The following is a 16637-nucleotide window of genomic DNA, read 5'->3' as shown; positions in this document are numbered from 1 at the left end:
AATCACCACATCTTCTACAAACCCCATCCAACCACAGCACGAGCACAATCACTCTGTAATGCAAGGTGAGGGTATTCTCTGCTGCTTCTAGGACATATAAGTCCCTCCTGAAGTTTGACAGAGAGAAATAAATTGTGGTCAGGACCTGGATAGGCTCACTAGTAGCCACCGATGTCGGTGGCATCTTCTCTTACCTGTTTAAAAGAGGCTCAGTGGCCTTGAGATTTGAACACAATACAGCTGATGGAATCTTGCCACTTTCCTTTTGAATAGACTTTAATTGAGAGCAAAGTGAAAAATGCAGGTTACAATTTTAAGTGTTATCATCAATATCTTGTAAGATCAACACCCAGTGATGCATCTAGTACTTATACAGTCCTAATTTTAGTTGTCAAAGAGCAAATCATTATCAGACATATATTTACACAGTAATTTCAAGCAACAGTAAATAATAAATTCCCTCCCTTAAAAAACAAAACACAACAGAACACACACACACATGCACACACACACACACACACACACAACCACTTTTAAACAATGGATTTCCTCACCCAGTAAGTCTCATTTTTTTCACATATACTTGTAGACCCAAAGTTACTTAATTTACTTAAAAACAGTCTTATCAGTGGAGATCCTGGACCATCCCCTATTTTCTTTTAAAGTCACTTTCATTTTTACAACTTGAAGCCACATAACCAGCATGGTTTTTATACACTAAGGACACCCCCAATGATGAAAATGAATTCCCCTCCATTTGTGCAAGGAGATATGTACATCTATGAAGACACATATGATTACCACTCAAAAGAGTCAAAAACATACACAAAAAAATCTCAGATCTTCATAGTTTCTTAAGAGCAGTGTGCCAATGTTCACATTGAATTAACTGAACGGTAAAATTCTTTTAGATTTCTATACAGAGGTACTGGTTAGTTCTGATTCTTTCTTCAGCTGCTCGAAATGCATGAGCTTTAAAAGTTGCCTGGCAGAACTACATCCTGCTTTCCAGGTTAGCAGCCTGGCTGACCTCGGGAATGTTAGACAAGACTCACCCCCGATGCCTTGCTCTCTGATTTATTTCTTGCTGTTGCTGTTAGTAAATGGAAACCATGACAAAGTTTACATTAGCAGACACATACACATGCCCTGGCCTATAAATATTCCATGATAGAAAATGGTACAATAATTCCATCCCCAGCGAAAACGAGCATAAAAAAAGAAGGGAAGGGTCAGGGGGACATGATCAGCTATGGCTCTTCTTACAGTAGAAAATCCAGACCAAATGGCAATGGGCTTTTAACTAACCGGACATTGTTAGCCACTTCTCCAGGGCCTGTGACTCAACTAAAAGTAGGCAGGGCAGAGACCAACTCTTCCAGGCACACCTGGTGGTTTCCAGAAGCACCGGTATCTTGTCTTGGAAGTTGGATGAAGAAGATCAACTGAAGTTTCCTTCTTAGTGAGGAGGAGTGGAGAGTCAGACTTGAAAGCAGTTCACACACTGTGCTGCCTGGGACACTGAATGGTCCCCGAGGGAGACCCCTCAAAGCGCCAGCTGGAGCTTGGTCATGTTTCTCTGATGCATGTTGTGATGGCGGACTAATTCATCTGACCGGGCAAACTTTTTCTGACAACTTGGCCACCGACAGCTGAAAGGCTTTTCACCTGTTGACACAATTGCCAGTCAGAGACACTTGCAATGAAGAGACAGGCACAAGTTCAACTATCAAGGCCCGAGTGAAGTCATCACAAGGCACCCACTCTGAATTTCCCATCATTCCATCCCTGCGCTAACCAACTGAGCTCATTTCCCAGGCAGCCTTGAAACGGCAGCACCTCTGGGGGGCTTTAAGGATCGAAATATTGTAAAAAGTTATATTCTTAGGTCAGAAAACTTGGAAAGTGGGAGATAAAGAATGAGTCAAGTTGAGGGAAATGTCTGAGCAATTCATAATTAAGGGGAAAAACGTTTGTTTCAGTTTCCGCTGATAGAATGTTTTGTGAACGGTGTAAATTTCTCCCCTTGTTGAGTAAGTTGGGAACTGAGATGAACCGGGCTGCAGAAGCCTCCGGGTCATCTACCCTGGGTATTACTGAGTGATCACTGTCCAGGGATCTCAACTGTGACTGAAGCTTTTAACACTTCTATCTGTGTAGATACCCTGGATGGGCTGGATACTTTAAAATAAATCACTGATACCAGTTTACATGTTATGTGTTGGTTTTTTTTTCTCTTCAAGTGTTACTGAGAGCATAATCCTGTTATATGGAAGATTCTAGTTGGGGCGTGGTTCTTAGATTTTTAATAAGCTTGCCAAAATATTGAGGCTTCTCCACCCAAAGAGCCCTCAGACATTCTTTCCAAGCCTCATTCTTACTAGGGAGAATAACTATCATTTATTTGATGCTTAACATATGCCAAGCCTTGTGCTGGGCTTCACACACACACACACACACACACCCTCATGTATGCCTTACAACAGCCCGTAGGGGAAGCGTTATTATCCCCACTCTACAGATGAGGTAGGACATCTATTGAGGGCGGATCCAGGCAGAACTCAAATCTCCAGGTCTGTCGAATTCCAGAGCCCGTGCTCTTTCCTGTATCACACCTCCCAGGCCTAGCCATGATGGAAAAGCAGCTGCGGCTCCATCTTAAGGAAGAATGCACAGAAGCCAAACCCTGTACCACCTGACGGATCTTCTCAGATACTGCTGGTCCCACTTGGCCTTCTCTGAGAACTACTGGTTTGGACAAGCACTGAGAAATGTCTCAGGAGGGCTGGTGTCCCAGAGTCAGACTGGAGGCCAATCAAATGTGGTATTAAACAGTCTGCTGGCAAAACAGGTCATGTCACACTTACTTGGGGAGTGTGACAGCAGCATACAAGGGACTATAACACTTTGCCACCAAATTGTGAGCTCAGGACTAAGTCAAAGAAGCGTCAAAATCACCTGAGGAAGGGAAGCAAGATCCCATCCCACCAACCATGGGCCACAGGTGTCTTGGCTCTGTTTTTAAATGCAGCCAGTTTGGGCGAAGAATCTGGGGCTGCCCAGGGGTTTGTGATGTCGTGTTTTCCTTCACTCGCTGTTCCTCTGCTCTTCCTGGCCTGGCTCCCACTCTCCAACCCCACCTCCAGCAGTGCTGTTAAGGGCTGGCTCCTAATGGACAAATCCCAACTCTGTCTCTCATCATCTTCATTCCTCTCGGTCTCTCAGTGGTGTTCAGCTTTGCTGACTTTGACTCTCTACTTGACTCTCCATGCTCCCTGGACTGCAGAGTAAATGCCTGCCCCTTCTCCAATAAAGAAGCAAGTGGGACAAGGTGGGCTGGAAGCAGACAGAACCGGATTTGCTACTTACTAGCTTTGTGACTTTAGGTAAGCCATTGAATTACTATTGCCTCAGTCTCCTCATCTGTAAGATGGGAATAAAACATCCCTACCTTACTTTTTTTGTTTGTTTTGTTTTGTTTTGAGACAGGGTCTTGCTCTGTTGCTTGGGCTGGAGCACAGTGGTGGGATCACAGCTCACTGCAGCCTTAGCCTCCCAAGCAAGCTCTAGTGATTGTCCTACCTCAGCCTCCCCCAAATAGCTGGGACTACAGGTGCACACCACCATGCCCAGCTAGTTTTTGCATTTTTTGTAGAGACAGGGTTTTGCCATGTTGCCCAGGCTTGTCTTGAACTCCTGGGCTCAAGCGATCCACCCACCTCAACCTCCCAAAGAGCTGGGATTACAGGCATGAGCCACCACAGCTGGTCTTACCTTACTCTACTTACAAGCATGTTGTGAAGATAGATTTAGATAAGCTAAACATTAATCCTCTTTCCAAAGGTAGAAGATATGCAACAATGGCGGTGCTATTTTTATTATGAATCACACCAGACTTGCAGAAAGCAAAAACCTTCAGCAGCCAGTAAATAAATGCCCTATTCTTCTCTCTGTACTAGTATGAAGGAAATAATATCCACACACTGATACTGGTCCAGCAGAAACCAAGACCGCTCCTGGGGCATTAACTTTCAGCAGAGCAAGGACTCAGTTCTCTGAAAATAGTGCCATGAAACATGTGCTCTCAGGAGAATAAATGTTTGGCTTTCTAGAATTTCTGCTGCTTTTCTGTAAAGTTGATTATCATATCAAACAGAGTGACAAAATGTGTGACGCAACAAACTGGAAACAGTAGGGACCTGGCTTATCTCTTCATTTTCATTCTGCACACACCAGCCATTCTTTTCCCATCTTTCTCCTTCTCTGTATTTCCACCCTCCCCTTCTTTAAAAAATGTTATTATTTATTATTTAAAGATAGCCATGCACTATTCCTTCTCTCAACTGAGTCTAAACCTTAGAACTTTTACACTAGTCTTTTCCAATCCCTCTCATCACAATTTCATTCCACAATAGTTTAAAAAAATAATGAAAAATAAATGTGAAGAAAAGTTTACGCACTTGTTTTACCTGTATGAGTCCTGGTGTGGGTCTTCAGGTGGTCGGACCGGGAGAACTTTCGCTGACAAGTTTTACACTGGAATGGTTTCACACCTAAATGGACAGAGAAGGTCTAGCCTCGGCCCTAACAATGTGGGGCACAGTGAGGCCCACAAGGCTAACTTCCGGCAGCTGGAGGAGCCCAGCATTTCCAGCCATGCCTGCAATGTCTGCATCTGCCTCACCCTTAGATTTCCCCAGTCCCCCAGGCCCAACAAGAATCACTGATTCTGCACAGTAATCTTCAAGGACCTGCTTCTGTCTTGGGAACAACCATTCCTTAACCACAGGGGTCCAGCTTCTCACCAGCTGGAAGATCTCAGCTGTGTCAGAGACAGGAAAAGTGAATCACACACTGCAAGTTGGATTCCGCTCTCCATCACCCTCATTCTTTGCTGATGCTCAGTGTATCATCAGCCCACTGCTAGTGGGATCTCACTGTTCTGTGGTTTGCAGGGGAAATGTGGGGTGTTTCCTTTTCTTTCTTTTTCTTTATTTAAGGGGAGGAACATCTCCAGAGATTATGGGGGAAAAATACTGGAAAAACTAAATACATGGCTGACTCTCTCATTCATATTCAACAACGAAGAGAATCATGAAATCAATCCTAGCCCAAGGGAACACAGCTGCCAGCAATGAGAAGTGAACCTACAAACCTGTATGTCTCCTTTGGTGTCTTTTGAGCTGGTCTGAACGAGAAAACCTTCGCTCACAGTCCTTGAAGTCACACTGGTATGGTTTCTCACCTTGGGGAAGACACATGTTCTATTTGAAAATGATACTGGAAAAGGGGATCTCATTAAAGGCAACCTCTCCTACTAGGACTGGACAGATCCCAAAATGCCTAAGGCACTTCGCCGGAGCTTGTTAGGGTAGGATGTTCCCCAACTTGCAAGTTACAAATGAATGGGAGCTCAGGGGCCAGAGGATTCTGCCCCGAGACTCACATCTAGCTCTGCCATTAAAAAAAAAAAAAAGCCCTGGGTGAGGTGTGGTTTCTTTATTGTAAAATGGGTCCAATAATCCAACAACTTCAAAGGATTTATGACCTTCACATAAAGGGCTCAGCCCATGGCCTAGCACAGAAGGAGTGCTCAAAAAATATTAGCAAATAAAAAACAGAATCTTTAACTCCCAGGCAGAATCTGAGGCAGAATTCTGGGATGCACGCGCCTTGAGGTCAACCTCATGAAATAAGAGTTTTATGTTTTACGGCCCAAAGATCTGGTGTTCTCTGCTACTGACTCCTTCTTCTTGAGTCAAGCAAATATGACTCCATGGTTGTGAGACCCTCAAGACACACCAAAAGCCCTGAGAAAGTTTTTTGGTGTGCTTTATCCAAGAGAAGTCAGTAGTGGGATTACCCAACCTCCTGTCTCAGAATGGAGAAGCCTCACCCCTGTCCCCCCCTAGAGAAAGTTCAGCCAAATACTGGGACCTGAGCCCCAAGAGAAGTGAGCAACCCCAGGCCTTCCCACCTTCCTGGGAGAATCCTGAGTCACAGGCATCTGGGATGGAAACAATCCATTCCAGAATCAGTCAGGTCTTTCTGTTGCAGGGCAGCCCCCTGTTACATTTCCAACCTCAAAGCCTCTGCTATTTCCCTCATGAATCTCTATTCCCCACTATGCCAGAGCTCACATCCTGAAGTCCTCCTTGCACTCTGCTCACACTAAATGTCCCCCATCCCTATCTCCACATCAAAAAGTCTCCTGGGTGTCTCCTTCTTCTGCAATGCCTGCTTGGAAACTGCATGGGCCAATCTCCCTTCCTTCCCTCATGACATCTATTCCAGGGTGTCTAATGTGGTGAGCTGTGTCTGGATCTACAATTCTGCAACTCTTCAGTGGGCTGGAAAATCCTAAGGGCTGGAGCCTTTTTATTTTTATTTTTTCTCAGAGACAAGAGTCTCTCTCTGTTGCCCAGACTGAAGTGCAGTGGTGTGAGCCTAGCTCACTGCAGCCTCAAAACCGTGGGCACAAGCGATCCTCCCACATCAGCCTCCTGAGTAGCTGGGACTACAGGCATACACCAGCACACTTGGCTAAATTTTTTAAAATATTTTTTGTAGAGACAGGGTCTCACTATATCACCCAGGCTGGTCTTGAACCCCTTAAGCAATCCTCCCGCCTACGCCTCCCAACATACTGGGATTACAGGTGTGAGCCACTGTGCCTGGTCCCTTTCTTCGTATTTGTATCCAGGTTGGTGCCTTATGTTTCATCTTTGTGAGCTGGAGAAGTCGATACCCCTATTGAGTCTGATTTCCTTCCCCTGCCTTTGAGCTTCTGCTCATCTATCACTTTCTCTGCCCAAACTACCAGCCTCCACTGGCTAACCCAAGCCGTTCTTCCACTGAGAAACTTTCTCGGATGACCCTAGTTCAAACTGATACCCTCCGAACTCCTCGGTGCCTCCTGTCTCTGATTTAGTACATGATCATGTACTGTCTTCGTCACTTTTCATTTGTTTATATCCTAGCTCCCAAACAAACCATGAACTCTTTGAGAAGGAGGATTATAACCTGCAGTTAAAAAGCAGGAGTTTGAGTCCTCTTTCTGCTATATCCTATCCTCTTCATAAATGTTTTGTGAGTGAGGATTAAATGAAATCTATATGTAGAGAGCCTGACACCCAAAAAGTACTTAATATAACAGTCCGTACTGTTATAAATAAATAAGAAAATATTGCTCTCTTTCAAGGGGGACTGTAGGATTGTTACATACCAACCTGCCCTCATCTTCTGCAAGGAAGAGTTTCTTAAAGGCTCCAGTGGGTCTGGGGTTTTGGCTGTCTTGTTCACTGCCTTCCCTTCCCACAGTTGTCTAACCCTCACTGCATTCTAAGTGCTTCTCTCCCATTAAAAGTTTCTACAACCATATTGCCTTCATTTATTCCCTTGCATTTTTCAGGCAGGATTTTACTTTTTCATTTTCCTTATAACCTTGACAGTCACTTTTCAAACGATCCCATTTGGGGAAATGCGTAAAAATATAACACGCCACTGGTCCCCTCCTCTTTACCCTCAAAGTCTGTGGTCCACTGAGTGCAAACTCGGGTTGATACCAGAATTGCATCCTCTGGACACAGTGAATTAGCAAAATCCAATGGTCTAAGGAAATCTGAATGCAGCTCACTTTTTTCTCCAGCTTCCCAAGAGCAAAATCAGCAGTACTAATACAGTTGTAACAGTGATCCTGTAATAATGCTGCTCTTCGATTGTGGAAAAGGCAGCAGTAGCTCCTCTGTAGGAAAACCTGGGTTTCACCACACACCCACACTCCCACCTAGTGCCCACAAGGCCCAGAGCAAACGTTCTGTGACATGGCTGTTCACATTCAAAGTGGCCAACAACAGACAATGCCAGCTCTCTGTTTCCCAGAAGCAGCCTCCTTGACCTGGGGGAACATCCAGTTTCATTGGCATTATCTTCAAAAATCAAAAATCATCATCTCTCTCTCTCTCTCTCTTTTTTTTGGCAGTCTTGCTCTGTCGCCCAGGCTGGAGTACAGTAGTGAGATCTCGGCTCACTGCAACCTCTGTCTCCTAGGTTCAAGCAATTCTCCTGCCTCAGCCTCCCGAGTAGCTGGGATTACAGGTGCGTGCCACCACACCAGGCTCATTTTTGTATTTTTAGTAGAGACAGGGTTTCACCTTGTTGGCCAGGCTGGTCTCCAACTCCTGACCTTGGGTGATCCACCCACCTCAGCCTCCCAAAGTGCTGGGATTACAGGCGTGAGCCCCCACGCCTTTTTTTTTTTTTTTTTAAGTGATCACAAAAAAATCAAACTAACAATCAATTTTCCCTTTCCTGTCTGGTTGATTATTACTGACCCAAGCAGAAAAGTTTTTCCTTGGACCATCTCTTCTAAAATTTCACAATGATCTTGCCCATTGACCTCCTAAAACCATCTGATGACTGTATTCCCAGGCTAGCTCCTCTCTCCTTAGAAATGCTAATGGTATTCTAACACCAACACAATTCCCACACAGGTCTCTTTAATTCTGTGGCACTTTGTCTCTACCACTCTGCTCTGCTCTTCTGGAAGACAGTTTACTGACCTCTGTAATAAAGGATGGATAATCAGAATGCAAAATGGCCCCACAGCCTCTTTATATCACCTGGATCAGACCTTTCAAAGCAGTGCTTACTTTCCATCCTGGAAATGACCTGGGTCCTTAGCAGTGTGAGAGCCTGGAAAAGGAGCTCTTGAACCATGTTTGCCCAAGGCTGGACAGTGGGCACACTTACCAGTGTGCTTCCTGCTGTGCATCTGTAAGTGGGACAGCTTAAAATATCTCTTATTGCAGCCTGGGTAAGCACACATGAAGGGACGTTTCTCACTGGTCTCAGATGCCGACCGCACAAGAGTCGGGGCTACTCCAGGCACACGCCGCACATCCTGCAGGCAGAGAGTAAGAGGAAGGGAGGCTTTAAGCCACATGTGAACATTCACGTAGGTCTTGAGGGAGAGTGAGAACTGGAATATATCCAAAGAACGGGTGGCAGGTGCAGACCTAAAACCACTCCCATTCGCACTCCAGATCCCATGGCAGACATCAGTAATGGATGCTAAATTGGAACATTCTACGATGCAGTGCTCTAAGATCATCACTACTGAGCAACCAGAAGTGGCTCTTGGGATGAAACCTACAAGAAATGGCTGTCCCAGAGCCTCTGCAAAAGAAATGCTGGTACCTGGAAGAGCTCCCAATCCTTTCTATCTCTCAGCTTCTCCTCTTGAGGTAGTGATGTCTGCAAGTCCAAAGTCCCAAAGTCTAACTACTCCCTCCCACTTGGAGACATGACCACATGACCTAGAGCCAATCTGCAATGGGTGGGAACATCCTTATTAGAAAAAAGCGGGATAATGAATGAGCCCCATGCTGACCAGATCGTCCAAGTATAAGCAAATAACAAGGAAGAAGGAGCCTCTGGATTTAGGGGTCCCATCTGTGAAAGGAAGCAAAACCCACCAGAAGGCCATGGTGAAGCCAGCAAAACCTTTAATAGTGAGGCCAGAAAGCACTGGAATCCGTCTGCCTTCTGTGCACTGCACACATCCTTTGCAGGGTATCTGTTGCTCCCCTTTATCTTGTGGAAGTGCAGTGTGTGTGTTGTCAGTCTTCCAAGAATAAGAACTGGAGGGAAACAAAGAGGCAGGCTCCCCTTCCTCTTCTTGGGGTCAGGGAGTCATAAATGGGAGCTGAGCAAGTGCCTGAGTGGCCACTAAATTCTCCTCATTCCTTTACAGATGAGCAAATCAACTCCAAAGGGGGTGAGATGCTGACACAAGAGTGCGTCCATCTTTTGGTTTTGTTTGTTCTTAAGACAGGATCTTATTCTGTTGCCCAGGCTGGAGTGCAGTGGCACAATCAGGGCTCCTGCAGCCTCGACCTCACCAGCTCAAGTAATCCTCCCACTTCAGCCTCCTGAACAGCTGGGACAACAGGTAAGAGTCATCACGCCCAGCTAATTTTTTTTTTTTTTTTGGTAGAGACAGGGTCTCCCTATGTTGCTTAGGCTGGTCTCAAACTCTCAAGCTGAAAGGATCCTTCTACTTTGGCCTCCTAGAGTGCTGGGATTACAGGCGTGAGCCACCATGCCTGGCCTAAAGTGCATCCATGTTTTGTGCTAAGACCTGGAACCACTTCTGAATATAACCAACTCCTCGCCCTGTGCATTTTCCACTCTACCCCATGCTTATGTTCTAGTCCCTATTTCACATTGCCCTGCACTGAAAGGTCACTTTCCTTTTTGGAAGAAAAAATGCTGTAGTGACATACAACACAACATTGATGTTAATAGGCCATAGTGTCTCAGGGATAATGGTGGCATAAAATTAAATGGTAAGCCAGCTATTGGATTGGAATACTCAATACCTGTCCGGTCTGGAGTTTTTAGAGGCCATGGCAAGTGAGCCTGACAAACTGGGCTTGATGGGAAAGAAAGCAAAGGAAGCATTTTCCATTTCCCTTAATTCATCCTAGAAGCAGTGCACATGGGAACAGGAGTTGTTGATCTCAGTAAGGGTCCTGGTGAAGGATTCTGCTGGTATGCGTCAGGGGAGAGGCTTGATGTCTCCCCAAACCGTCATCAGATTTCCATATTTTTGTAACCCTTGCCTTTATTCCTCTCCATTGAAAGGCTTGGGAGTAGAGAGCACACTGTTCTTTCTTCATGACACTTCTGGAAACATTAATCAGAACATCTCGGAGCTACTTGCCCCACATATCATGTGGGGTCTGGCCCAGATACAACTTATTTCTAGAGTACTGACCATTCTGGTGAAAGTATCACTGCTGTTACTCACATGGATTGATGTTTATAAGCCATAAATGAAACCTCAGTAACTGTGTGTGCTTCTGACCACCCAAAATAGAGACTCTGCAGGGAAGGCAGACTGAAGGTCTATGGAGGTGGCAGACCAAAAGTGTCTATTGAATTATCCGAAACTTTTACCTTTATACTTTACTTTCTTTATGCTCCTTGGAGACTTCCCCCTCCCACAAACTGTCCACCATCCTCTGCCTCCATAAGAAGCATTATCATGAGGTAGGTATAAACAGGGGGTCTGAAGTCAGGCAAGACCTGTGTTATTAGTCTCGGCTCCAATATTTACTAGCGATCTGATTCTGGACACATTATTCATCACCTCTGGGCTTCAATTTCCCCATCCATGAAATGGAGAGAATAACAGTACCTACCTCATAAGGATGTATTGCAGATGAAATGAAGGGGGAAAGGCCACAAATAGACACAGAGAAACCTTACATGCATATTGCTAAGAGAAAGAAGTCAGCCTGAAAATGCTACATCTGGTGTGATTCCAACTATATGACATTCTGAAAAAAGACTGGGCTGGGCGCAGTGGCTCACGCCTGTAATCCCAGCACTTTGGGAGGCCGAGGCGAGCGGATCACGAGGTCAGGAGATCGAGACCACCCTGGCTAACACTGTGAAACCCCGTCTCCACTAAAACTACAAAAAATTAGCCGGACGTGGTGGCAGGCGCCTGTAGTCCTAGCTACTCGGGAGGCTGAGGCAGAAGAATGGCGTGAACCCTGGAGGTGGAGCTTGCAGTGAGCCGAGATAGCACAGCTGCACTCCAGCCTAGGTGACAGAGCAAGACTCCACCTCAAACAAAAAAAAAAGAAAAAGACCGGTTATTACTGGGAGGAGAAGGAGAGGGAGGGAAGAACAGGTGGAGTGTGTAGGGAATTTTAAGGGCAGTGAAACTATTCTGTACGATGCTAGAATGATAGGTACATGGCATTATGCATTTTTCAAAACCCATAGAACTGTACAATACAAAAAGTGAACCCTAATGTAAACTATGGGCTTTAGTTAACAATAATTTATCAATATTTGCTCATCAATTATAACAAATGTACCACATCAATACAAAATGGTACTAATAGGGTAAAGTCCATTTTTTTAAAGTCCATGTATAAAACTTAGCGCAATGCCTATAATATAGAAAATGTCCAGCCATAGGCGGTACAGTTAGTATGATTATCATCAACACTTGGCAAGATGTGAGTCTACCTGTGGGCACTTTACGATGTAGCCCACATCTTAGAAGTCAAAGAGGTCCGGGCGGTTAATTCAAGCCCAATTAGCTCAAATACAAAAGCCGCACAGCCCGCCCTGGAGAAGTCAAATGGAGCAGTAAAGGCAGAAAGGAGAGGATTCTGGAGGACGCATCTTGGGCAGCGTCAGTCAGCGGGGCAGCCTCTCTAGGAGGGGACACAGCCGCCTTATCAGACCCAGGGGACGAGCAGGGGTCCCTGATGTTAAAGGAGCCTGCAATTAAGAAGAGGCTTGCCAGGGCCAAAGAGTCCATCAGTAAGGAACTAAAGGGCCGGTAAGGAGGAAGAGGCAGTGCGGCCCCCTTCCCGCTGGGGCCTCTCTGTGTGCTCACCTGAATGCCTCTGAAGACACCGTGCGTGTGTATTCTGTACTGGGCGCCGCAGAGGATGGGCGTTGTATGGTTATCGCTCTCGTACCCTGTGCCGTGGCTGCAAACACAAAGAAGGGAAAAAGGCTCAGGGTGGCTCACAGTCGCCATTTGGAAATGCTTATCTGCAGTCAGGAGGGAATGATGGTTTGTAAAGCTCACAGAACAAAGATAGTTGGTTTTTGCCTCCCTCCACGGGGCCACTTTAGATGCAGGGTTCTGCGGCGGGCGAGGCCGCTGGATCCTGGGGCCGCCACCTCGCAGCCCCTCCCTCATCCTCCGATGCGAGCGAGACCTAGGCGTGCACCGTCGCCGTCTAGGTCTCGCTCAGACAAGCCGAGGAAAACCACAGTGGCAGGGTTTCATCCTCGGCAAGTTGTTTACCATCTAGACGGCAGGGCTGACAGCTGCAAGTATCTCAGGAATGAGCAGAATGCCTCAAGCTTCACGTTAAGTGCACTGAATTTTTGTCGGCACCTCATGACTCAGTTTTTACCAGATAGCACCAAAAAAGTGATGACGAAAGAAGAGATGTCGTGTCCTCAGAAGTGGGGATTACATATCTGTAGCCCCACTCTGCTTAAATGACAGGTCAGTTTTCCAGATCAGCTTAACTCTTGGTAGCCAGCCTGTGCTGTAAGTGAGCACTGGAGAATCTTCCTCCGGCATTCGACTGACTAGTTCCCTAACTGGTGCTCAGGTTAAGCTTCGACTACATAGGAAGAGCTGAAAGACGTGCAATGCTGAAAAGGACAACTTGGAAGGGATGAATGTTCTGCTCTAAAATTATTCTCTCCTTCAGATACAATGCCTCTATCGGCTCTACAGTTATTTTACTTCCAGATGAGATGAGGCAGACAGGTTTTTCACCCGCACCAGCAGCACATTAGAATCACATCTAGAGGCACCGAGGAGAGTTCTTAGGAAATAGCTCTGTGAAATGATGCAGCTGCTTTGCAAAATATCTGGCAGTTCCTCAAAAGGTTAGACATAAAGTTAACATATGACCCAGAAATCCCACTCTTAGGGATATTCCCAAGGGAAACGAAAACAGATGTCCACACAAAAACTTGTATACATTGTGCATTAGCAGCATTATTCCTAAGAGCCAAAAAGTAGAATCAACCCAAACGTCCATCAGCTGATGAATGGATAAATCAAAGAGAATATCTTAATACGATGGAATATTATTCAGCAATGAAAAGGAATAAAGTACCAATACATGCTACAATATGGATGAACCTTTAAAATATCGTGCTAAGTAAAAGCAGCCATTCACAGAAGACCACATGTACTATGATTGCATTTCTATAAAATGTCTGGAATAAGCAAATCTATAGGGACAGAAACTAGATTAGTGGTTGGGTGCCTTGAACTGGGGGAGTTGGGAAGACAAAGAAAATGACTGCTGAAAATGTCCTAAAATTGTGGTAATGGTCATACAACTGTGAATATACTAAAAACCATTGCATTGTACACTCTAAATCAGTGAATCATATGGTCCATGAAATCTATAAATCTGCTTTTAAAAAATTATCAGTGTCGGGGGTGGTCTGAGAGGGATGCATCAGTATATCTATTTATTTATTTTGAGATGGAGCCTCGCTTTATCACCCAGGCTGGAGTGCAGTGGTGCGATCTTGGCTCACTGCAACCACTGCCTCCCGGGTTCAAGCGATTCTCATGCCTCAGCCTCCGGAGTAGCTGGGATTGCAGGTGCACATCACCACACCTGGTTCATTTTTGTACTTTTAGTAGAGACGGGGTTTCACCATGTTGGCCAGGACAGTCTCGAACTCCTGGCCTTAAATGATCCACCCATCTCGGCCTCCCAAAGTGCAGGGATTACAGGTGTGAGCCACCAGGCCCAGCCGCATTAGCATTTTTAAAAGCCTCCAGGTGGGATTAAACTGGCTGTCAGCACTGAGAATTCCATTCTCTGCCTCCATTACTCTAACGGTTGGTTCCAGGGATCCTGGGCAGGGAGGCAGGTAAGCTGGTGGGTGGATCAGCCCACTCCATCTGATGTGGTGTGGGGAAGCCTGGAGTTGACCCAATACTCACTCACCCAGAGGAGAGAGTGCCTGGAAGGGAAGAGTGTCTGCCAGGACAACTGAAATGTCCACACCCTCTAGGGCCACAGAAGCTGTAGGGTTTCACATTTACTTCTGGCTCCAAGCATTTTAGAAAGAACTGCCTGCCCCTCTAACCTACCATATCTTGTCTCCACATCCTTCAAGTAATTTTTGACTTATCTAGGGCAGGGGGAATGTCTCAAAGAAGTAGCCCCAGGGTCAAACATGCAAAAATTGGGCAAAAATGCCAAACCCAAAGAACATATGCCCTTCTGACCCTTAGAATGTGTTTGCCAGGAGAAAGAGGCTGTGTCTGCCTTCCTTACAATTACTTGGTACAGACAGTGGGAAAGTGAGAGGTGATGACAATGGCCATTTGGCAGCAGAAAGAGGGCAGGACCAGAATGGTGCCATGGTGCTGCCAGAACATTTTGCCTCAAAGGCTGTGAAGAGAAGCTGCCTTTGCTTGCTTCAGTCATCTGAATGGAGCCACAATGTGACTTACACATTTTCTTCCTTTTTCTTTTTTAGAGCTTGCTGTATTGCCCAGGCTGGAATGTAGTGGTGCGATCATAGCTCACTGCGGCCTTGAATTCCCAGGCTCAAGTGTCCCTCCTGCTTCCATCTCCCAAAGAGCTAGGACTATAGGTGCCCCGCACCATGCCCAGCTGATTTTTATTTTTATCTTTGTAGAAACAGGGTCTTGCTATGTCCTCCATAGAACGGTCTCAAACTCCTGGGCTCAAGTGGTTCTCCCACCTTGGCCTCCCAAAGGGCCAGGATCACAGGAGTGAGCCACTGCACCTGGCCTACTTTCCACATTTTCTAGGGCTGAAGGATTTCTAGGGACACAACATGAAATTTCTGCCATCAAAGGGTAAAAATTAGAAATCTCTCTTGACAGCTAAGCTCTGGGTGTTAGCTGGGTTCCTGGAGGGTGGGGGGCACGGGAACAGACTTTCCTGAAGACAATTGTCTCATGAAGTGAAGTGATGTGACACTCAAAGGGAAGAGCAATCTGCACAGCCGGATGCAAACCACAAACAAAAGAAGCAACAAGCAACAAGACTGTACCTGCCAAATATGCCAGTGGATTCTCCTACAAGGTCCATGAAGAAAAAAAAAAACAGCCAGGCCCCCGCCTATGGGGACTTGGGTCTCCAAAAGACAAACACACCAATGCAATTCCACATTGTGGAAACCTGCAGTTCAACACTTCCCAATGTAGTGTGCCCAGAGCACCAAGTACAACGTACTGGCATCTGATGTGGTAACAATTCTCTCTAAATAAGTTTTTAAAAAGCAACTCGGTGGTCTGGGAACCATAGACTAACAGAGATAGAAAGGATCTAGAAAGGCCGTCTACACTAACACCCATTCGAAGCAGAAATCTCTTCCAGCTTATGCCCAACAGTTGATCAACATGACTGGTGACTAGTTTTCAAGGGAGCCCATTCCATTTTAGGGAGCTTTAAAAACAAGCTGAAATCTGCCTTCTCATTTCTGACTCCTGGAGAACAACTGAGCGAATTTTTTTTTTTTTTTTTTTTTTGAGACAGAGTCTCACTCTGTCACCCAGCCTGGAGCGCAGTGGCACGAAGTCAGCTCACTGCAACCCCCACCTCCCGGGTTCATGCCGTTCTCCTGCCTCAGTCTCCTGAGCAGCTGGGACTGCAGGCACCCGCCACCACGCCCAGCTAATTTTTTTGTAGTTTTAGTAGAGAAGGGGTGTTCACCGTGTTCCAGGATGGTCTTAATCTCCTGACCTCATGATCCTCCCACCTCGGCTCCCAACGTGCTGGGATTACAGGCGTGAGCCACCACACCACGCCCAGCCGCAAATATTACTATTTTACAGCCATCTGTGTGTATCTCCTCTGCCCCATTGTAAACTTGGCCTTGAATACAAAGACTCTCTGCTCCTCTCTGCATCCTCTAAACTCAGTGACTGAGGCCGGATGTGGTGGCTCACGCCTATAATCCCAGCACTTTGGGAGGCCGAGGCAGGTGGATCACGAGGTCAGGAGATCGAGACCAGCCTGGCCACCATGGTGAAACCCATCTCTACAAAAATACAAAAATTAGTTGGGCATGGTGGCACG

At 46.0% G+C, this 16637-nt stretch overlaps 1 protein-coding gene across 10 annotated transcripts in view; it reads right to left on the bottom strand.

Moving 5' to 3' along the window:
• Positions 1-258: 258 nt before the first annotated feature.
• The window catches only part of WT1 (WT1 transcription factor), a 48023-nt gene continuing 31644 nt past the window's right edge, over positions 259-16637 (bottom strand). For 4 of the 10 annotated variants that reach the window (XM_055282025.1, XM_055282031.1, XM_055282035.1 and 1 more), the window contains 5 exons: positions 12425-12521; positions 8752-8902; positions 5156-5245; positions 4461-4553; positions 259-1668 (listed from right to left, as the gene is read on the bottom strand). In XM_055282025.1, coding sequence (XP_055138000.1) covers positions 1547-1668; positions 4461-4553; positions 5156-5245; positions 8752-8902; positions 12425-12521 — 553 coding nt within the window. In that variant the 3' untranslated portion in view covers positions 259-1546. The remainder of the gene's footprint in view (positions 1669-4460; positions 4554-5155; positions 5246-8751; positions 8903-12424; positions 12522-16637) is intronic. The other 6 variants (XM_055282024.1, XM_055282027.1, XM_055282033.1 and 3 more) reach the window with 3 other exon arrangements.

Source organism: Symphalangus syndactylus, chromosome 6, assembly GCF_028878055.3.
Source record: "Symphalangus syndactylus isolate Jambi chromosome 6, NHGRI_mSymSyn1-v2.1_pri, whole genome shotgun sequence".
Lineage (NCBI taxonomy): Eukaryota > Metazoa > Chordata > Mammalia > Primates > Hylobatidae > Symphalangus > Symphalangus syndactylus.
This window is presented reverse-complemented; position numbering and strand designations above follow the sequence as displayed.